The sequence below is a fragment of the Eptatretus burgeri genome, chromosome 7, assembly GCF_056783735.1.
Source record: "Eptatretus burgeri isolate ZD-2024b chromosome 7, Ebu_testis_v1, whole genome shotgun sequence".
Classification (NCBI taxonomy): Eukaryota; Metazoa; Chordata; class Myxini; order Myxiniformes; family Myxinidae; genus Eptatretus; species Eptatretus burgeri.
In genome coordinates this window covers 37529535-37553160 of record NC_140967.1, presented here as the reverse complement: position 1 = coordinate 37553160, position 23626 = coordinate 37529535, and the positions used below count along the sequence as shown (strand labels likewise).

Genomic DNA, 23626 nt, shown 5'->3' with positions numbered 1-23626 from the left:
TGTGAATTGTGAGCTTGCAGTGTACTGCCATGCTTTGAGCAGATTGTTAAACACTTCCCTCTGCAGTGGCCAGGTGAAACTACAGCATTCTAGGATAGCCGATATACAGTGCATTTGGGTGTTTTGAAGCACACTTCATGCTGTGCAAGCAACGGTTGGTCAAGTGGGTCATTTTTGTTGCTCCGCTCTCCATTGGGGAGGAAGCGGTGGTGGGTGTGGGTGGAGGGGGACATCATTGTGCCCATGGTTAGTTGTGAACATTTCTGTGGTTGAGAATTGATCCCTGGTCAGGCTGCATCACCATCACAAGGTTCTGGCTGAAGCAGCCCTTATTAAAGGTAGGAACTTCGAATTTAGCCAGGGTAATGGCTCACACTCGCAGGTAGTCCAGGTGAGTTCACACTCACCTCTGAGCAGTCTCACCTGGTTTCGTTTCTTGGCCCAGCTATAAACTGTCCTCATGGTGTTCGTATACAAAGTGCGACATCAATGTGCGTGCTGTCCATCGGACGGATTTCAACCTGGGTGTCCCATCTGCCAGCAGAAGTTGGTTGGTGATTGTTACATATCTCATGGTGTCCTTCATGAAGAGTAGGCAAGTTATCACCATGGCACCCAGGTAAAATTCTAAATTCTGCCCTCACTGACCACAGGGTAGGCAATGGCAAACCATCCAGCAGGAAGCTGGATAACTCTTACCAGGAAGCTGCTTTGACAGCATCAATGCTCTGTTAAGAGTATGGTACAGCTCAATGGCTTACAATAACCAACTCTTTGAAAGGTGACTTGAAGGTAAATGTCACCCTTTGTCCCGTCCTCCCGTCCCCCCGTCCCCCCAATCATTAACCACAATCTTTTCTACTCCCATTAAACCTTCCGAATCAAACCAACCCTCCTGCAGATTACTGTGTTTCCTCCCCTTCTCTCTTTCTCTCTCTCCTCTTTTCCTGCTCACTAATCCTCTTGTTTGTTGTTGTCCAACTGTTGTCAGTTTGTTGCCTTTTTTACCCTTTGTCACCTTGCTCTTCCATTGCCATCCATGTTGTATATAATTTTTTTTAAGGTACCCTTGTATTTAAACATCCATCACTGAATGCTAACAGACAATAAAGTCAGCTTATTGTCCCCTCCAAAGGATGGCACATTCATTGATGCAATGCCATTCCTGCAAAGCACTAAGTTGACAGTTGTAGAGTTAGGTTGTATTGAAACACAGTAGATCGCTCAAAGGCAGGTGTGTTAACTCTGAGCTATCCTGTCAACTCCAGGGTAGTGTAAGCTCGGTGTGACATGTGTAAGAGGTGTGGTGCAATTTGGGTAAATATTTTTATGATTAACAATTATGAGTAGCATTATGAGCTGACAGGATGGCCTTAGAGGTATGCACACTCGCCTTTAAGCTGTCTAGCCTGGGTTGGGATCATGACCCAACTATAAACTCTCATCCTGGTGTTTCACAGGCAGGGTGATTCATCAATGTGTGCGCCGTCCCTTGGATGGACGTTAAACAGATGTCCCGTCTGCCAGCATTCGTTGGTGAACGTTGAAGATCTCATGGTGTCCTTCATGAAGAGAGGGCGAGCTATCGCCGGCACCATAGCCAAATTCAAAATTACTGCCCTAACCAGCAGAAGGCATTGCGTCAGTGGCACAGCCGTGCCCTCAGTCATGAATGCTACCCCGCAGCCCTGTTCTTCATACGAATGAGGAAGAAGAAGTATTATGATTATTATTAACTGAAAATAATAAAAATTTTGGTATGGCAGGATTAGTCAGAGTTGGGTTATCTCAAGGTTGTGCAAAACCTTAATGTCCCTCGTGGTGATGTCTCCAACTGTAAACTGCCATCCAGGTGAGGTCCCAGGTTGTGGTGCAGCATTTTGTTTTGAAGATGTTAAAATCCACCTGTCCCACATGAAAAACAAAGGGATGCAAGTTATCCCATATCTTTTCAATGTTGCCCTTTGCTTGACTGATTTACCAAATTCAAGTTGTGTTTTTTAATAATCGAATTAGTCGAAACGGAATGTACATATCAACGCAGGAATGACGAGCAAAATATTTTCCTGTGCCTGAGTTTCTTTATATTTGATAAAATGATTAATAAACCTCCAAAAAAAAAAAGACTTGCTTTCCCCTTGGAAGACAGAACAAGTGCTTTGTCTGAAGAGTCATTGTCTAAAGAGCTCTCTTTGTTTACTCATGATACACACTATAGCTGTAGGCTTCAGAAGGAGCCTTTACAGACAAAACCTGCTCTCTTTAGGTACCAAGATGCCCAGACTATGACTCACACCTCCCACACCATAATTCCCCCAAGTGCATCTGCTCCTTGCGCAAGTGCGGCCAGTGGAGGTTTTTACTAACTGTGTAATCGGCTTCTCAATTTACAACTGAGCAGTCGTTTACACAAGCCATGATATTGTACCAAATATAGAGTTGTACTCCACACCACTGTACGGAAGGTTGAATTAAATGATCGCAGGAGACAAGGTATCCCTTGATTTTTTTTTTTTGTAGGTTTTTACCCGAATGTGAATTTTGTTTTCTTCTAAGTTTAATAATTACCCTCACCGAAGGAGAGTTTATTGCATTTGGGTCCATTTGTTTGTTTGTCTGTCTGTCTGTCTGTCTGTCTGTCTGTCTGTCTGTCTGTCTGTCTGTCTGTCTGTCCACCCAGAAATTTCGTTTTTTTTATCTCTGCAACCACTTGTCGGATTGAGACAAAATTTTCAACATTGATGCCACTTTTCATGTGGAATGTTTTAATGATAACTGTGACGTCAAAAGTCACGTGGTGTGGCAGCCGTATTGGAAAAACGGAAAAACTTTGGATCTCTGTTTCTCTGAAAACGCAAAAAGGAAAAAATTAAAAGTTGGCAAATAGCAAGTACTCCTCATGGGGAATGTGTGACTTTTTTAATGATGTCATAGGTACCCTGGTTATGACATCATAATTGCATATGTATAACGCCACATCCGATCAGTATGAAAATTTTTGAGGGTCATCTTGGGATGAAATGGTCCACAGAAAAAAAAATCATGATGTCATCGGTCACATGATTCAGCAGCCAATATTGCTTGTTTTTTTTTTACCTTCAAAAATGTTCTTCTCTGAAGTGGCTGAACAGATCAAGGTGAAACTACATGTTTTTTTATTTCCTCAGGGGAGGAGGCATGGGCTTGGTTCAAAACCACACCATCAAAATTGCGTGGGGAGGTATGCGCTCTACCGAGTGCCCTTCTAGTTTTATTCTGAAATAATCCGAATCACTACTACAATTTAACACAGGAGGAGGCCAATTAACTTGGTGTGTGATTTTGAAGGTGATTGGTTCCACCTGAGCTAATTTACAATTGCTATTGTAAGGGAGGTGGACACTTATCCAACTAAGTTATTCTAGTTTTGTATTTCAATTAATTTTCTGCATTTTTAGAATTTGTTTTTATCTTGGAAGTTGTGGGTTACGATGTTTAAATAAAGGTGGGAAAAGTCTGATTTAATGCATTTTAATTCCAGACGACAAGGAAACAAAAGGTGAAAATTTTGCAAGGGGGTGTAGACTCGCCATTGGCAATGCACGAGGTGTGTTCAAAAAGTATGTGTTGAAGAAGTTGGGATTGCTGTTCACAGTCTCCAGCATGTCCTGTGTGATCTCCAAATGGAGTTGCTTCTGCTCGATCATTAGCAGCTTTGGCACGAACTTCGCTGAGATTCTCCTTAAGCCCAAATCCTCAGTCACAATGGAATGAACGGATCAAATGCTGACGCCCGCCTTGTCTGCAAGTTCTCTAATCGTGATTTGACGATCCTGCATCAGCAGGGTCCTCACTTGGTCAATGACGATCTCATTTCGGGAGGTTGAGGGCCTACCAGAACGTGCTTCACTTTCCACTGATGTGCGACCATCTTTGAAGCGGTTGTACCACTCTTTTATCTGTGTGGTGCCCATTGCTTCGTTCCCGAAGGCCTGTTGAATCTTGCAGATCGTTTCCACTTGGGAATCACCAAGCTTTACACAAAATTTGATGCAGTCGCGTTGCTCAAGTTTTTCCGCCATTTTGTCAAAAACGAAAATCCGCCGGCGCTCACTTACACTTCCTCACTCATCGGCGGTCTGTCGGCGACTGGCAGCTTCTGCAGGCGAGAAAATATTCACGCATACGAATTGGGATCGCCTACATGCGTGCACCAAACGACGCCTCCCTCGCTTCATTTGTTTACACACGAAAAATTAAGGTTGGATACTTTTTGAACACAGCTCGTATATACACTCAAATATATATATATATATATATATATATATATATATATATATATATATATATATATATATATATATATATATATATATATATATATATATATATATGTATCTTTCTCTTTGCCTCTCTCCCCCCTCTCTCCCCCGCACACCACCACCTGTGAAGATCACCACAGGGATAGATAACTGCATGCTCAATGGCAGACCCGCACGCAGCCTCGTGATAATTTATCATCGTACAGTACGGGGTACGGATAACACACCTCTTCATTCGGGTTTGCACGCTGATTACAATGGCATCTTACCATCATATTGTACGGGACGCGCATGGCGCGCATTTTTGTTCGGATCTGTGCACTGGTTCACGACGGCGTCTTACCGTCGATTCTTCACTCACCACCACAGCCACCAATATCTCCCGCGGATGGCAGACATCGTCTCGCACCTCCGTGTGTCCGCAGCTGCCAACAAGCCGAGGCACGCTGTATGGTCCGGATCGCCTGGGCCACATGGCGTACGGACGAAGGAAGCACATTATTTGATGCCGACCGCAGTGCGCCAGGGGAGCCCGAGCGGGCATGCGGGACCGGCTTGGCCCTCGGCCAGTCACCGGAGCATGGTCCAGGAGTTCGGTGCTCGGAGATTCATATCACAGGGTTCGGAGGGAGACGATTCCGCAGGTTGGGCTTGTGTTGCCGGATGTAAAGTGCACCCGATTCAGGTGACAACGCATCGCTTCAGGGCGGCGCCCCATCCTGCACTGCAGGGTCTATAAAGAATGGATCGCGAATCCCTCCAGAGGGTAGTAAGAGCCATCAGTCGTCGTCGTCGTCGTCGTCATGGTGGTCATCCTCAGCTTCCTTGCCTGGATTTGGATCGGTCTCTGCATGTGCCTGCTGTACACCATCTTCTTCACACACTCGTCGCTGGCTCCACCCACCCGCCTGATTCCACCTCTGCCCACCCACTCATGGCTGGCTCCAACCAAAGTCCTCCGTCACGCCTGACGGTCATGCCCATTCTCTGGATTGGTGCAGACGCTGCACCGTAGCCAAGCAGGAGATGACGCGCCAACTATCAAGGAGGGATCGTTCAGTAGAGCATTCCCCGCAAGACATCCTGGGTGGCGCAATTGGTCAATCGTGCAAGGTATTACGAAACCGTTAGCCTCATCTCCGCTCTTTTTTCTTCTCCTTTTTGCTCATTATCTCCTCTTCATCAGGTTGTGTGTGCGTGTGTGTGTGTGTGTGCGTGTGCGTGTGCGTGTGCGTGTGCGTGTGCGTGTGTGTGTGTGTGTTTGATGGCACCTGTCCTCGCTTAAGTTAAGGGTGCAGAAGAATTATATCGGGATAAGTCTGCTCTGTATCTGCTTTTGTAAGTTGCTTGTTTTGTTGTCGCACCACACATTTCTTTCTATCTCTGCTTACACACAATAAACTACGTTCACTGTGCCACATATTTTTCCTCGCCTGCCTGTAATAAATGCTTATGTGGAAATGTTCCCAGCTCGTTTTTGCCATTTATTTCATTGATCCAGCATGGTCCGTATCCAGCCTCACTGGGACTTTATTCCCAACGATCCATTCTTTTAGCCAGTACGTCCTTGACAGTATCGCTCAGCTGCATCTGACCCAGTAAGGTGACCCAGTTCGAACAAGTCGGACCGAGGGCGTGCCCCCCGGTAATTAGGTCACATAATTATTTTTAGCTAACTGGATAAACTGTAGACGGAGGACCCTAAGTCACATGGTTGATTTATTGGCGTTCACGGTCGGTTCGCAACCTGCCATGTCACGGAGTTGTCCGTGTGTGATGGCCTGTGATTCCGTGGAGTCTGGTGGGAACCCAAGATAGCTTCCTTCCCGAGTGGTCATCTCACCCGACCCCCGACCCTCAATATGGAAAGCACCATGCATGTGGTTCCAGCAGAAGCTTGCCAAAGGACCGCCGCTCTCTGGTCCAGTTCTTCAGGATAAATCGAGGGAGTTGGCTGTAATGCAAGGGTCTGACTTTAGCACATCGGAAGGCTGGCTGTACCGTTGAAAGGTATGGCACACCAATTTTCAAAAAAGAACAAAGTTAAAAACAGCACGCTGACTTTCCTGCAGCACGTGATTGCAAAAAAGATGTTCTCCCTAAAATCCTGAAAACATATGCGGCAAAAGACATTTTCAATGTCGATGAGACTCGTCTCTCTTAATCAAGATGAGTGACCCGAGTTTACAAGCAAGCAAACAATCCAAATGGTAGAGCACCTACGCCAGTTTCTGCAAGAGAATGACATGAGCAATGCACTTCATTTGGTTTCAGCAGGTTGAAAGTTTGATCTTTTCATGGGTATCAAATGCCAAACGCTGGAATCTTGTTTTTTGTTTATTTGTTTTTCTTCAAAGTAAGTAAACTCGCAAGGATCAATCTGCTGAGATCCACTTTTTATCATTGATGTGTTTTATCTGTATAGCAGGTGTATGAGTGCAAATGTCAGTTTCTTGGCCACATCAGTTTAACGGGAACACCGCTTAGTCGGAGGTAATTTACTGACGACAGAGGAGATTCCCCATTAAGCGGTGGCCACTGTATATACAATATCCACATATGCATACCTCCAGTAATAAGTCTGAGTGAGACGGGTAATCATGTAACACGAGGACTTCCGGTTCCGGTTTTAGAGCAGCGAGAGGTCTCCTTTGGGGCTCCCTGCTGACGTTCTCAAAGCTAAGTTTCCGGTTGTTATTTGTCCCGTTTTAACTCTTTAATTTTCTCACCTACATGTTACTGTGTGTTGCTAGTTCGGTTTTGTTTCAAAAATAGTGCTATTTTGTGAGTATTTTTGTCGACGTTCTTACCTGTGCTTGAGGCCTAGGCCTAGGCTTGAGGCCTACCGGTTCCACTCAGTGTTCGATCGTGTTTTTTTTGTTTTTGGTTTTTTCTCCCCATTACCTTCAATTTTGATCCTCCCCACTTTCCAAACATCCCCCATTCTCCCAACTAATCTCTTTCTTATCTCAAAAAAAATAAATAAATAAATAAAATATCCTACAACAACAACAACACGCTCACTTTCTCCCGATTCTGCTTCTTCTTCTTCCTCTTAACTTCCTCGTCTTCTTCCTCGATTTTTTTTTTTTTTTTTTTTTTTTTACACTTCCATGACCTAATCTGTTGAACTCTCTCATATATTAATATTAACAACAACAAAAAAAATAAATATATATATATATATATACCCAACAACAACAACAACACTCTCACCTTCTCCCGATTCTGCTTCTTCTTCTTCCTCTTAACCTCCTCCTCGTCTTCTTCCTCGATTTTTTTTTTTTTTTTTTTTTTTTTTTTTTTACACTTCCATGACCTAATCTGTTGAACTCTCTCATACATTATTTTTAACTAGAAAAACGATCTTATAATGCTTCATCTTCCCCTCTCACACATGTGGTACTCTTTACTGTTTCACAATGCACTACTCTTCTGCTATTTTAACAGACTGCTCTCATTTCGACCTCTCCTTCATTCCTTGCCTAAAATATCCAACTATTACAGCGCTTCTTCTCTCCATGCTCTGAATTCGCCTTCATTGCATCCATCAAGAATTGTGTTAAATCGCATCTCTGACCTAAAACTTTTAAAAACCACAGTTTGCCATGGATGCTCGCTTTCCATCAAACATTCTTTTTTTCCAACTTCAGTGCCAACTCACCCCCCTCAACCCGTCACTCTCACTCTCAAAGCAACCATCCCACTCTTCTCCCTCCAAGCCTCCCTCTCACCTCTCTCAAAAATCCTCCCTCACCTTTCTCCCACCTTTCATCCCCCTCACTCTTCCTTCTCAAAGTTGCCCCCCTCTCATCCACCAACCTGCCTCCCTCCACTGCCCTCTCACCTCCATCTCTTCACTCCACCTCCTCAAATCCTCAACTGCCTTCTTCCTTGTCTCTTGTCCCCCTCTCCCCCAGCACCACAGAGCCTTTTCTCCTCCTCATTCGGCCCCCTCCCCTCGCTGTTCTGCAATACCCCACACTCCTTAAGCAACCCTCCTTACCTGCCCCCCTTGTCCCTTGTCCTACCCTCCCCCTCCACCTCCTGCACCCAAAGCCTCCTCCCCTTCCTCTTCATTAAAAGTGTGGACCTCAAATATCCGGGGCCTTTGCTCAAACCTTTCAGATCTTTCCATACAGGTTGCCACTGACAAACCAGACATTATCTGCCTAACAGAAACTTTCCTCTCCCAAGACGTGTCTGACTCCCAAGTATCTCTCCCTGGCTACTCCCTCTTACGGTATGACAGACCTGAGCCTCGTCCTGGTGGAGGTGTTGCTCTCTTCATCAAAGACTCTATTCCTCACTCTCCATGCACTGCTCTCACTCCCCCACACCCCCAGGAATACCTCTGGCTTCGGCTTCCCCTCCACTCCCACCTCATGTTTATATGTATACTGTACCGTCCACCGAACAGTGATGACTCCATCTACACCTCACTATCCGAAAACATGGACCATCTTCTATCTTCTCATCCAAACTCTCTCTTCCTCTTATGTGGTGACTTCAATTGTCATCACGCCAGTTGGCTCGGTGTGGGTACCTCTCTCACCTGCCATGGCACCTCAACAAAAGCTTTCTGCGACTCATTGGGACTGACTCAATCGGTCAACTTCCCGACCCGGATCTCAACCAATGGTACTCCATCTCTTCTGGATCTGATTTTGACAAATTTCCCTGACAATATCTGCTGCTCTTCCTTCGCTCCAGTTGGTTCTTCTGACCACGTCCTTGTCAAAGCGGACATCTCTCTGGCTGTTATCAGAGAACCACCTCACCGCCGTCGAGTCTGGCATTTCACTCAAGCCGACTGGCAGGGTCTCCGAGCAGCCATCAAACTTACAGACTGGTCTCCTATCACTACTTTCTCAAACATCAACTCATCCTGGGAATTCTTTCAAAGAAACTTGCTCTCCCTCATGCACAGATTTATCCCCTCTCGTGTTCAGTTGTCTTACCTTTCCTCCCACCCTTGGTTTACTGAAGCTTGTGGCGAGGCAGTTGTCCTGAAACAACTTGCCTTTGCCTCATGGAAAGCAAACCCAACTGAGGGCAATCTCAGTTCTTTCCACAAAGCTCGGAACAAGTGTGTATCTACCCTCAGGAGAGCCAGAAAACAACATCTTTCTCATCTCAAGTCTGAACTCTCAAACCTCTCTCCCTCCTCAAAATCCTGGTGGTGTTTAATCAAATCTGTTTCTGGTGTATGTTCCCCCTCCATCCCCTCCCTTACCTCAAATGGCCGCACTGCTGATTCCACACGTGATAAAGCTGAATGTCTAAACTCGGTGTTTGCAGCTAAATCTTGTGTCCTAAACCCATCACTACCTCTACCCACTTTACCCAGTCGCACCCAACTGTGCCTGGACTCTGTATCCTTTTCTCCTGACAAGGTGGAGAGCTTGCTTTCAAACCTCGAGTCAGATTCTGCAACCGGTCCAGACGGCATCAGCCCACGTGTCCTGAAAGCCTGCTCTTCTGCTCTTGCTCACCCTCTCTCTGTTCTATTCACCCTCTCATTTGCCCAAGGTCATCTGCCATCTGCTTGGAAATCTGCTAACATCACTGCCCTGCATAAAAAAGGTGCAAAAACAGATCCCTATAACTACAGACCAATCAGCCTTCTCCCAATCATCAGCAAGGTTATGGAATCCATCATTGCCTCAGATATGAAATCCTTCCTCTTCTCCAATGGCTTGATTTCCAATCATCAATTTGGTTTCAGACCAGGTCACTCTACCCTGGATATGCTGCTTCTGCTCTCCCATCAATGGATGGAGGTCCTCAATGCCAGACAGGAAATCCGAGCCGTATCCCTGGACATATCACGTGCTTTTGACACAGTCTGGCACCCTGCCCTACTCACCAAACTCTCTTCCCATGGTATTCAAGGCTATCTCCACTCATGGCTCGCAGACTTCCTCTCCTGTCGCAGTCAACGTGTGGCCCTAAATGGAGTTCTTTCATCCCCTCTTCCTGTGCAGGCTGGAGTTCCTCAAGGTTGCATTCTGGGCCCTGTTCTTTTTCTGGTTTTCATCAATGATCTCTCGGACTCTCTGGAAAATCCTCTATTTCTCTTTGCCGACGACTCCACCCTCTGCCGTACCATCTGTAATCCCTCAGACCGGCAAGCAGCAGCTTCTTCACTCACTGCAGATCTGGATAAAATCACAAACTGGTCCAACACGTGGAACATGTCTTTCAATCCAGACAAATCTCACACTCTCACTATGTCTCTTCGAAAGGACCGTTTACAAACCCCCCCCATCCACTTTCTCAACAATCCTCTGGAAGAAGTCTTTTCTTTCAAGCTTCAAGGTCTCACTATCTGCCATGACCTTTCCTGGGAAAGTCACATTTCCAACCTCGCCTCAAAAGCCAGTCGCCGACTGGGAATCCTCCGTCGTGCTAAGTCCTTCCTCGGCCCTCTTGAGCTCCTGACCACTTACAAAGCTTTTGTCCGTAGCCTGATGGAGTACTGCTCTCCCCTCTGGACTGGTGCTCCTGCCTCCCACCTTTCTTGGCTTCACGCTGTCGAAACCAGGGAATTTAAGATCATCGGCATCTCCCGCAATGAAGCTGAGTCTTTGGGCCTCTCACTCAATCACCGCAGGTTGGTCGGTGGGCTTTCTGTCTTCTACCGACTCCTCTCCAGCCTTGCCCCCCCTGCTCTCTCTGCGATTTGTCCCCACCACATTTCAACAGGGCGCTCAAGGTCCGCCAACAACCCCCTTCTGGTAAAACTACCAAAATCACGAATCACTGCTCATCTTCACGCTTTCATTCCTCTTTTTTCCCGCCTTTGGAATAAACTTCCTCACTCTATTCTTTCCCATTCTTCCCACCAGGCTTTCAAAACAGCTGTTCACCACCACCTCTTATCTTCCCCCATCCAAATCCTCGATCTTTTCTACCCCCGATAATCCACCCAAGCCCACTTCCTTCATTTCTCCTGCTTTCCTTCCTGAAATTCCCTGAAATGTCCATCTTCTTTTCGCCATGTTCCCCGTCCCATCCCCATCCCTCTCCCTTCCACAGTTCACCTAATGTGTCTGTTCCCCACTGTTTTGTCCCTTCCACTCCCGCCCCTCTTGTCTCATGCCTCCTTGCTGTGAGTTGTGTGTTAGCTCTCATAAGAGCCTCGACCAAGGTATACAAAAAAAAAAAAAGGTGATATTTCCATGAGTTTAATTGGAGAAGTATTGTTTATAAAAGCGAATCGGGTTTTTTTTTTCCACCCCTTTGCAGTGGATTTTGGAAAACTTTGCAACATACCCCGGGGAGAGGATGGTGTTGCTGCACTCAGCAGCCATGGCAGAACCTTCACGGACCGAGATTTTCATCAAGAACGAACCCCACCTGCAGACGAGCTGCCACCAGGGACTCTGCCACTCTACGTTCCTTCTGAATCTGATGACTGTACGTGGCATTTAATAAGGAAGTCCACCTAAAAAAAAGTTCACTTAAGTAATTTGACCCTCGCCCTCAGAGACTTGAATCACTGCCTTTGCCTTCAATAAATCCATTAATTTGGCATATTCTGGTCTGCATGTAACATGCAGACCAGACATCGCTCGTTGTGTGCCAATTGTCTTTCAACACGTCCTCCTGTGACATTGAAGCATCGCATTAAGTTTTACCCTGTCCAGTTTTCTGCAAACCTCTCTGAGGTGCCAACGAGTAAGTCGGCAATGCATGACATGCCAGCTTGTGGATTTTTTTCACCCTGTCGTTTTCTGCAGACAAGTTTGGCAGCTTTGAAGGGCTCCAAGCTGAAGAATGTGGCATCCTGAGCGGCTGTGAGAATGGCCGCTGTGTACGTGTTCCCGAGGGTTACACCTGCGACTGCTACGATGGTTACCATCTGGACATCTCCCATATGGCTTGCATTGGTATGTCTGTCTAGCTTCCCGTGCACATTGAAAGTCCCATAATTCCCTTTCATGATGAGCTCTCATGCATGTCTCACGGACGATTTAGCAGCTGTGCTTGTAAATTTCATGATTTATGGGTTTTACGAAGGTGTTGTGGTTGTCTGCCAAAATGGGAGTCTTCGAGTTTGTTGATATACAAGAAACCTTATAACAGAATAAGAATCAAATTATACAGGGTTAATCTTGTGCGAAATAGATCCATCCGTTTGTTATTAAGGAAGTAATATTACCCTGCAGAAATTTCAAAATTAATTCCATCATCCTCAGAAGTTAATCGTTTTCCTGGATAAACTGCCCATGAGGCTTTTCTCAAGTAACTGAAAGGATCCATTGTTCTTTCGCAGTTCACTACCTATATTTTGTCGTTTGTAACACATTTATTCGTGTAAAATTGTTATTTCACCTGAAGGAGGGGCTATCATGGAGAATGCAATAAATGTTTTGTGGGGTTTTTTTAAGCATGATTTTTACCTCCACCACCGAAGGTGAAGGAGGCTATGTTTTCACTCCTTTCTGTCTGTCTGTCTGTCTGTCTGTCTGTCTGTCTGTCTGTCTGTCTGTCTGTCTGTGTGCAGGATATCTCAAAAAAGTTGTGGATGGATTCAGATGAAATTTTGTGGACACGTTGATTGTGTGACAAGGGCAAGCTGATTCGATTTTGGTGAAGATCCGCATCCGTATCCGGATCCGGCTACTTGGAGTTTTTAAGTGATTCTTCACCATTGAGAGATCGGACGAAACCGATATATAGCACGATATCTCGAAAGGTTGTGGATGGATTTGGACGAAACTTGTGGACAGGTTGGGTGTGTGGCAAGGACGAATTGATTCGATTTTGGTGAAGAGAGAGAGCAGGATCTGGATACGAGAATTATTTAATTGTCAAAGTGATTCTTCACCATTGAGAGATTTTAGTCCAGATGCCAAACAGCCATTTCAGGGCAAAGCATGCTTTAGCGTCATTATGAAGTTTTTTTGGTTGATTCATCATCTCTGAGCTATCCTGAATCAGAATCAGCCGGGTGCCAGACTCGCACCCTTGAGGAATTTTTTTTCGAGGCGAAAAACAAAATGGCCACCACCGACTTTTGATAAATTCCGTTTTGGGCTATATCTTCACTTCTAATGCACTTACACACACAATTTTGGTGTCTACTACGATGTTTCATAGACAAGGTAAACGTTGATGATTCTCTCAAGATTGGACGACAACAGATGGCAGAATTTGAATCTGGATGGCCAACAAGCTTCAACAAGACACGAACCAAGAAAGTGACCCTGATGACTTCGACCAAAAAGAGCTTCAAGCTGGATGGAAGGCCAGTATATGATACCGAATTGATCTACACCCGAGTCATATGTCTCCAACAATACAGGGATATTGATATCAAGGATGTCCTCTCTTACAAACTGTCCCCTGTCCCAGCCTCCTTGTTTGATGAGAGCGGTGCGATGCGGGCTTAGTCGAAAGCAATCCTGAAGACGAAACTCCAAGTTGAGCAATCAAGTCGAATCCAAGGTGTTCCAGATGCTGTCATCATCGATGGATGTGCCATGTTATGGACTGTACATTGGCCCACAAATGGCACAGTGGAGGATTATGTGATCAACTTCATGGGAACCATCAAATACCACCTGGAGTGTTGTGACGTATACCTGATTTTCGACAGGTACATCAAAATCAGCACGAAACAAATGACGAGATCCAGTCGCGCAGGTCATGATTCATGTCGAAAACATCAACTCAACTTACGCACAACACTTCCAGCGCAAAAGGTGGTCCTAAATGAGGCTGACAACAAAGTACAACTGATCAATTTGATCTGTCAGTATCTGATGACCCACATTGTGGACAACCAGACCAAACTGGTGATCACTGGAAAAGATCCTACACCAGTACAAGTATGGAACAATTCCACTCTTAGGGACAGGATCTGAAAACACACCATGAAGAAGCAGATGTCATCATCATCCATCACTTAGGCCTAAGTCACATTTGCCACGGCGTTCGTGGGGTCTCCAAAATCTATGGCCACTAGCAATTATGCGGCGGCCGCAGTATTTCCACGGTCACACAATGTAGCAGTCACATATGTTTTTATTTTTCAGGGAGCCGCACGGCGTATTTATAAATTGTGGAGACCGAAAACGTGGGGTTGCCGTACGGTCTTTGATTTGATGTCGCACGGTGACCTTAAGGGGGCCCTGCGGCGGCCATAGAATTTTCAAGGCAGACTTAAGGTAGCCTCAAGGTGCCCGCAAGGCGACCGCGGGTGGGGGTGGGGGGGCCTAAGGCGAACGTGCGGCCAGACGGACTGTAATGAGTGGGTTCATTTATTTATTTACCAGTTTTTTTTTTCGGCTTGTCCAATTCCTACGGCGAACGTAGAAATGAAAAAAGTTATAACACCGCATTATAATTCCACGGCGACCGCTACGGCCTGTAAAAGATAGCCAAACGGCGTAGGGCCACCCTGAGGCCACCACAGAAACTCTGCGGCCGCCGCACGTTTCTGTCAATTCAGAGGGCGTACGGCCGCCGTATCCTCGCCGTAGAGCAAATGTGACTTAGGCCGTCATTAGAATTGTGTCAGATGACAGTGGTGACTCACACATCAAAGTGGTCTGCAACAATACAGATGTCTTTGTCCTGTTGATTCATTTCTACTTCGAGGAAAAGATGACTGTGGATGTCAGCATGGAGAGTCCATGTGCTGGGAGAGCGAACGTAGACATTCGCCAAACAGCACTGAAACACAAAAGCATCGCCAAATATCTGCCTGCTGTACATGCTCTGACCGGATGTGAAGGTACTAATGGGCGGACATCATCCCACATTACTTGGTCAGCTGGAAGCAGACGAGGAAAAGATGATATCTGAGGCAACTACCTTCATTGCTGCCTGTTATGGTTCCAAAGTCGAAGGTGATATGTCCACACACCGGTATTAGTTGTGGAAGTCTAAGATGGCCAACTCCAAGATTACCCCTGCTCCGAAATTGAAGTCGTTGCCCCCATCGCATGATGTCTTTGTTCAACATGTACATCGCGCTCATCATCAAGTCATTATATGGAAATCGGCCACTCAGTCAGACCCTCCAACTTGGATCGCATCAAGTATGGATGGCAAGAAGGTGAGGACGGTGTGATGTTGTGTCCAACCACACTTCCACCTGATGTGTCTGCTGCACCAGTCACCATTCTGCAGCTGATCAAGTGTGGATGCTCCACCAGCCGGCCATGTTCCACCAAGAGGTGTGGTTGTGTGGCAGCACAGATGTCATGTTCGATGTTTTGCAGTTGTAACGAACAGACAAGGGCAGTAGCTGCTAATCACGACGACGATGACAAAGATTGAACATAATGTAGAACATTGCATCCTTAACAAGGTTAATATTTGTTTGCCTAAAAATAGAAGGTAATTTCAAAATCATATACATGTTCATGCTTACTTTAAGACATAACCCAAAGTCATAGTCAACTATCCACGTGTATCCGGATACATTTGTGTAAAAATCGTATTCCAATATAATCATCAATTCATTGATAATTGCAAGTAAGTTACTTCAGCCATCATTGACGATTATTGTACGTAGTATTAATATTTGAGGGTTCATCAAATTCAATTTCTGACTCAAAGTGATCAGTGGAACTGCAAAATAGCCATTTTTCATATTAAAATGGTGGCCATCTTGAAAATATGAGACAGGTCTTGTATATAAACCTTCAATGTTATAATTATTGGATTCCTTGACCATGAAAACATGGTAGTAGACACCAAAATTGTGTGTAAGTGCATTAGAAGTGAAGATATAGCCCAAAACAGAATTTATCGAAAGTCAGTGGTGGCCATTTTGTTTTTGGCCTCTAAAAAAATTCCTCAAGGATGCGAGTCTGGAACCCGGCTGATTCTGATTCAGGATAGCTCAGAGATGATGAATTAACCAAAAAAAAAAAAAACTTCATAATGACGCCACAACATGCTTTTTCACATTTCCGCTGAACTAAAAGCCGGGACTCATTTTGCCAACTTCGGAAGGATGACAGACTGAGTCAACCCCACCTGGTATTATTAAACGGCACAACAGGGGCTTAAGCTCAAGACCCTGAGATCTTAAGTCAGCCAAGTTAACCGTTAATCCAACACCAGGCTAGATAAACTGTAATCTATACATACAAGCAAGGTTCTGCATTGTTAATGCTCTGTCTTGTTGTATTGTTATCTTGTTGTTACAGCTGTGTCTTTTGAATATGTCGCATAGTTTCCAATTAAGTCCAATTGTTTAATTACGAGACTATCAGCGCAAAACGCATTTGTTTTGACATTTTATCATCAATTTTTTTTTAACCTTCCAAGGCCACAACCAGAGGATCATGGAGTGCTTTGCATTCTGAGTCCTTTCAGTGGCTACACATTAATTTAATCTGACATAAATGTGTGTAATGGCATTCCCATGGTCTGTTACAACATGCACTTCATGCACTGGTTATTGGACGGTTCCAGTGGCGGGATATAATCCATGACAAGTTAGACAGGCTTAGGTGAGGCACTGGGCCAAACTTCCTCAAGGGATTTCCATTGGCTGTCTGTCGTAGAAAGGCTGAGTCAGATTCTACAAGTATCCACAATTCACATTATTAATATGCTCTTTCAAACTCAAGCTTGATGTATTGCCTAAGATTTATATCAAAGGCAATGTTTGTTTGTTTGTTTTTTCTTAAATTAAATTTATACTTTACATCAATTTTACTGGACAAATGATTTTTTTCACACTTATAGTTTTCATACACGTATTAGCAATATCTTGTGAGTAATACAGAGGGGGCGGTTGGCAAATAGAAAGTGGGAAAAAAGAATTGCATCAAGAATGGGAGGAGGATAAGAGAGGAAAGGAAGCCCAGGGGGAGTTGGGGAGGTAAAGGGAGAAAAGAGGAAGGAGGTCCACGAGAGATGTCAGATTTAGAGGAGGGGGAGGGAAGAGTGGTGTTTAGGGTATACACTATACAGCGAGAGAAAGGGGTTTAAAACCTTACCATTTTAACCGCGTCGCGTTGCAAACGCTGGCTCTAAGAGAGCTCCACGTTGTTGTTGTTTTTCTTCTTCTTCTTCTTCTTCTTCTTCTTCTTCTTCTTCTTCTTCTGGTGAAGACAAAATCTTTATGACGCGGCTCTTGGATACATTTGTCCTTGTTATCAATGGAATGGAATAGATTCTTCTTCCTTGCACTCTAACCTGTAGATGCCAGTAATCATTATTATTTTGAGCTCCGAAATGGAGTTCTATTTCATCCCAAAACTTCAAATGATTGTTATAAATTAATGTAACAATATTTTTCTGATTATATAGTTGATGATACGTATCGGCATTCCTACAGAACTTGCTGCAGTTCATTTAAACATTTATATACAACAACCACTCGAGGTAATTGTTGTTCTTGTGAATGTTGTTATTCTTGAAGTAGTTTCTTTTAAGTGCACTGTTCAGTCATTCTGCCCCGATGAACCTTCATCGCGTATTTCATGGAGCATGCATTTCGCAGATAAATCAATTGCAATTTGAGTACATTAGGAAAAAAAAAAACCCCCCATTATTGGTTCACTAAAAAAAATTTTCATGAAAAAAATGTGATCACTATATTCGTTATTGTTGTGTCTGTCTGTCTGTCTATCTGTCCCGAGCATAGCTCCGTGGGTTTTGATCCGATCCTGATAAAAATTTTGGTGGGAGGTTTATAACATGATCCAGTTGTGTTTTCCTGAGAATGGGTGTGGTGCGCCCATTATGGGTGGAGCCACGCCCAAAAAACGTGTTTTTAGGGGGTAGCCGATTTCAATTTGCATCTTCTCTGAGGGAGTTGTCCAATCTGGCAGGGGTTTCGGTATTTGGTTCGCCCAATGGCACCTGCATAGCCCCACGGAGCTCGATTTTTCATTTTCGTCCCAAAGTCAAGGTCACAAGGTTAAGGTCACGAACTTAGAAAATTTTGAATTTTGACATAAAAATCATACGAGCGCCAAAACTTTGAGAGCGAGGATGACAATATTTTTTATGCATAATCTTGAGGTCATTCCCCACCTAAAGTCTAGAAACCATTTTGCTCTATGTCGAACACCTTGCCCGTGGCGCCCCCTTCAAGTTTGTTTTTACGCTGATTTCATCAAAGTATGGATAATCAGAGGAGTGTGAAATGCCATATAGCCTATATGATGTTATATTGTTCCTGGAGTGTTCCAGAGGAAGTTTTGCACCAAAGGTCATAATCCTTGACCTTTGACCTTTAAAGTTCACAAAGGTCAAATTTTCAAAGTTGTGGGAATCTAACCGGGTTTTCGACCTTCTTCGACAAACTAACTCCATTAAGCGATAGCACGTATCCTGTTTCGTTATTTTAATGTCCACAACATTGTTTTGTGACCTTTAAAGGTTATGCAAAGGTCAATTTTTTCAGTAATACATGTAATATTTCATGCCCTAGTAAGCCATAATTATCAAATTTTACTTGAAAAGTGGGTAAATTTGGCGGCCATTTTGAATTTTTGCATTTTACCAACCAAAGACATCATCCTTTGTCAAAAAGTTCAACGGATTCGTGATCAGCGTGAAATTTGGCCATAAAAAAACACTCCTTTCAAAAAAAGTATGGTTGTATGCCCAACCCTAGTAGAATGGTCACATACTCCATTGATTTCTTTTCACAAGAAATTCAAGAAAGAAATCAATCGTATATGTTGGAGAAACTACCAGGAAGACCAGTTAATATGCTGACAACAATAACATCCAACACTTAACACCAGCAACGGATGACATACACATGTATGTATGTACGTGTATATATATATATACACACACACACACACACACACACACACACACACACACACACACACACACACACACACACACACACACACACACACACACACACACACACACACACACACACACACACACACACACACACACACACATGCCTGTTGGCAACAATATGGTCTCCCCCATGACATCACATGTTGCACTCTCTTTAACATGTAAAACAATGAAATGTGGAATGATAGAGATTAATTCCATGAAAAACAGGGTGAGACTAGAGGGGGAGCACTCGGTAGAGTGCAAAACCTCCGCCACCAATACTGCTGGGTCACTTCAGTGAACCTGATATCCTATTCATTGTAGGTCAAAACGGATCAGACTCTACTGAACCATGATTGAATAAACTAAACTGGATCGACGCGCATGTAGAAATGGCAAAAAAAAAAAATCGAAATATTTTTGAAAAAAAAAAGGTGCAAACTTTCTGGGTTTTTTTTCTCTAACAATTTTTTTTTGGGGGGGGGGGTTGGAAATCACTTAAAACATGTAGAAATGCAAAAAAAAAAAAATTTCAAATATTTTTCAAATTAAATCAAAATTTTTTTGAAAAAAAGTTGCAAAATTTTCTACGTTTTTTTCTCCAACAAATTGTTTTTTTTTTGGTTGGAAATCACTTAAAACATGTAGTGTGAATAGTGCGGTTCCAAATTAAAAAGAATAGTGCGGCATAGGAATACCGGAAGTGACAACAAAAAAGTGGCAGCCTCCTGTCCGTCTGAGTTTGTTTTTTTTGGTCAAAAAAGTAGTCCGTAGCCGTTACCAGAGATAATCTCCCCAGATCGCAATGAAAGGTCACTCTGAGAGTGATGACTAGGCTAAATGTACTAATCCGCAATGTGTGAAATGTTGAGAAAGCAGGTGTTGCTGTGTTATGTTACACTAGTACAAATGTCGTTCCTAAATAAAACCGAATAGTATCGTTTGATTAATTGACACGAAGTTGTGTTTGCAACTTTGATGCTCAATAGACTACATGGTCTCATTCTATATGTAAAATGATGCAGAACGCTTAATTTTCAAACCAAATATATCTCAGTGCAACATACGTTGGTGTACATTATGACGCCTGATACGTGAACAGTTTAACCCTTGTTGCCTTCATTCTGATCACGCAAATAGCTGAAACCTTTGACGTCATACGCTTGCGAAAACTATACATAATTTGTACGAAGATGCATTTTGAAACATTTAGATATTCCATTGATGTTTGTTTTGGCGTCAACAGGAAGTCGCTACGACTTCCGGTTACTGAGTTATGTTCAAAAGCTTGTTTTCACCTTTTTGACATAACGTCGTGACGTTAATTGCGATTATGACGTGGTATGATCCCATACCATTCCAGGTAGATAGCCGATCAAGTATTAAAATTGTTATCTGCAATAATAAATGAGTTATGATAAGAACTAAATCAGTAAAAGTCCCATTTGATTATAACTAGCATAACCCGCGCTCTGCACGACATGTTGGGGTGGGTGTGTTTGAGAAAGGAACTGATGCAGAGTATCAGTAGTAATTTTACTTTCATGCAGTAAGTGGAATACAATTTCACTGTTTCAGAACCATTTTATTTACTTTTTTTGTACCATGCACCTCATATGTTCTTTGAGATAATGTAAGCCGAATATCACGTTAATCGAGCGCAGAACAAAGTCGAAGATAGCGCGACACGAAACCACAAACTCGGAAATAATATATAAGATGGGAGCAAAATGTTACTATGGAAACCGTCGCGACGTCAAAATGCCTTGACCAATTCTTCTGAAACTTGGTATACCCATTCAGTGACCCAATATGTAGATTAAGTTAAAATGTCAAGTCAATCGGATGAAAATTGACGATTTTAGAAATTTGACCTTTTTTTTTTAATTTCGACCTTGACCAATCTCAAAAACGGCTGACCGGAAGTCTATAAACCATCGACACTTTTTGAAGAGCTTTCTCCAAGGAAGATAACGACCTAAACCGGAAGTCTCTATGATCATTTTTGGCCGAGTTATCATGTTTTGGATGTTTGACCTCACTGTGACCTTGGCCTTTGACTGATTTTGACCAAAATCTAATCAGCACTAGCCATCACGCTCCTGAATCACGTGGTGTAATTTGACATTGGTAGCTTCTTCCGTTCTCGAGTAATCGTGCCTACAAACAAACAAACAAACAAACAAACCAGCAGTCATAGACTGGTACTTATGAAATCGTCAACTTGACCTCTGACCTTGTCTAATAAAAGCTGTCTCTCAAGAAGGTAGCGACGCAAACTAGAAGTTTCTACGATGATTCTGTACCAAACCATCAAAAATCGAATGTTTTGGATGTTTGACCTCACCGTAACCTTGACCTTAGACCGATTTTGACCAAAATCTAATCAGTGCTAGCCACCACCCTCCTGAATCACGTGGTGTAATTTGACATGATTGGCTTCTTCCGTTCTCGAGTTATCATTTTTTGGATGTTTGACCTCACTGTGACTTTGACCTTTGACCGATTTTGACCAAAATATAATCGGCACTAGCCATCACCCTCCTGAATCACGTGGTGTAATTTGACATTGGTAGCTTCTTTCGTTCGAGTTATCTGTACCAAACCATCAAAAATCGGATATTTGACTTCACTGTGACATATATTGATGTCATCAATATACTTATGAAATCTTTAGATTTCGTAAGTAACAAACACACAAACAGAGGACGGAAGTCATCAATATACTTACGAAGTCTTTATATTTCGTAAGTAACAAACACACAAACAGAGGACGGAAGTCATCAATATACTAATGAAATCTTTAGATTTCGTAAGTGACAAACAGACAGGGGTGAAAACAGTAACCTCCGTCCATCTTCGATGGCGGAGGTTAAAAAGATTTGAAAACATTTTCATTGAAACCTAATGATTATAATTAACGATTTCACACATCGATGCTCCTTTGCACCTTTGAAATTTGTCATGGCAGCAGAAAGAGTCGATTGGTTTAAATCTGAAGTGGATAAGTACCTTGATGCATTGGAGATAGAGGGCTGCAGGGATATTTGCAGGAATGATAGGTAGCTTGTAGCTTGCATTTTGATGGGTGACAGTGTCTGGTGTTGGGTGTAGCACAGGCATGTTGGGCCTAATGGCCGAATTTTGTATTAAGGAATTTGTCTAACTCTTGAAAGGTTCATTCGGTCACTTCCTCTGTTTTCCACAGATGTGAACGAATGTGAGGAACTAAATGACAGGATGTACCTCTGCAGAAACGCTGAGTGTGTTAACACAGAAGGTTCGTTCAAGTGCGTCTGCCTGCCTGGTTACGTGCCATCGTCACAGCACAACTATTGTGTCGCACAAGAGACTGATGCTCAGGATGGTCTGAAGAGATAGAGCCACCAAGTGGAATCTCGAGGGCCATCACGGGTGGCTTAAACCTTCCCCATAAATCCTTTATACGTCCAGTGCTTGGACCTTTGTGATGGTGCTGCTTGTCTTAACTCTGTGCTGCCCTCATAGAAGGCTGAGCAATGCTGAAACTGATGAAATGGTGCCCAAAACGTCTTCTTCACTTCCGTTGCGTGCTATTGTAAAGTGCATAAACCACTGTGCCACGGCTTCGCTCCTCCAGGCCAGCATGCAGCTAAAGGAGAGATATCTGTATAGCGTTACACAGTCGTGATTAATACTTTGATCAACAGCTTAAGTCATGTCAAAGTCTATTTTGTAATATTCTTTCGTCGTTATTGTTTTGCTTAATTCCCACCTTTGAGTGAATTTATTGTACATGAGTTGCATCGATATTATTGGAGTGTATTTTATTTTTCACAAAGTCATTTATAAGAGTGCACGTAACCAGCATCGCGGTCTGTTGCCGTTTCATGGTAATGGATGCTTCGCTCGGTGGAGCGGTGCAGGTGTCATAACCTGGTTTCCTTCGTTACCTACAAGGCATGTCATGTCACGACTTGAGGTTAACGTATTAATAACAGAAACAGAAGGATCAAGGGATTTTTGTTTTGTTTTTTGTTCCTCAGACACCTGTGCACTGTCCGCCGGCATAACAGACGAATGATGGAACAGATGTGGAATATATTTTTTAAACATAGTTGTGCCATTTTCACTTGATTGAACACCATGTAATCAATAACTGCAACGGATTTGTTGCATATATTGCCACCCCGTTCGTAAAAAAAATTTCATCATGTACTTGCCAACTGTGCTTTGGATTCAAGGGCAGAATTATAAGTTAATTATTTAATTATGCAATCTGTCGGAGTTTGCACACAACTTATTTGTAAATTCAGTAATAAAGTGCGAGATTTGCCTTTTGCTTTCCTTGCTTTAAGATTTATTTTTAACCTTAAAAATATAAATGGACGTTTGATAAATGTATGGTAGATGTGGCTGAAGGAGGGTCGTTCAATCAACATCCAAATCCACCTTCATGACCATCAGCCTGTCGTCAATCGAATGCAAGGCCTCCCTCAAGACCTCCCTCAAGACCTCCCTCAAGGCCTCCCTCAAGACCTCCCTCAAGACCTCCCTCA

The 23626-nt window shown here is 43.5% G+C and overlaps 1 protein-coding gene across 1 annotated transcript in view; it reads left to right on the top strand.

Annotated features, from left to right (window-relative positions):
- Positions 1 to 23408, top strand: part of LTBP1 (latent transforming growth factor beta binding protein 1) — a 294284-nt gene extending 270876 nt beyond the window's left edge. Inside the window, exons 39-41 of the mRNA XM_085890321.1 lie at positions 11553 to 11723; positions 12047 to 12196; positions 22297 to 23408. Of these exons, the coding sequence (XP_085746447.1) occupies positions 11553 to 11723; positions 12047 to 12196; positions 22297 to 22469 (494 nt within the window). The 3' untranslated portion in view covers positions 22470 to 23408. The remainder of the gene's footprint in view (positions 1 to 11552; positions 11724 to 12046; positions 12197 to 22296) is intronic.
- Positions 23409 to 23626: the final 218 nt, after the last annotated feature.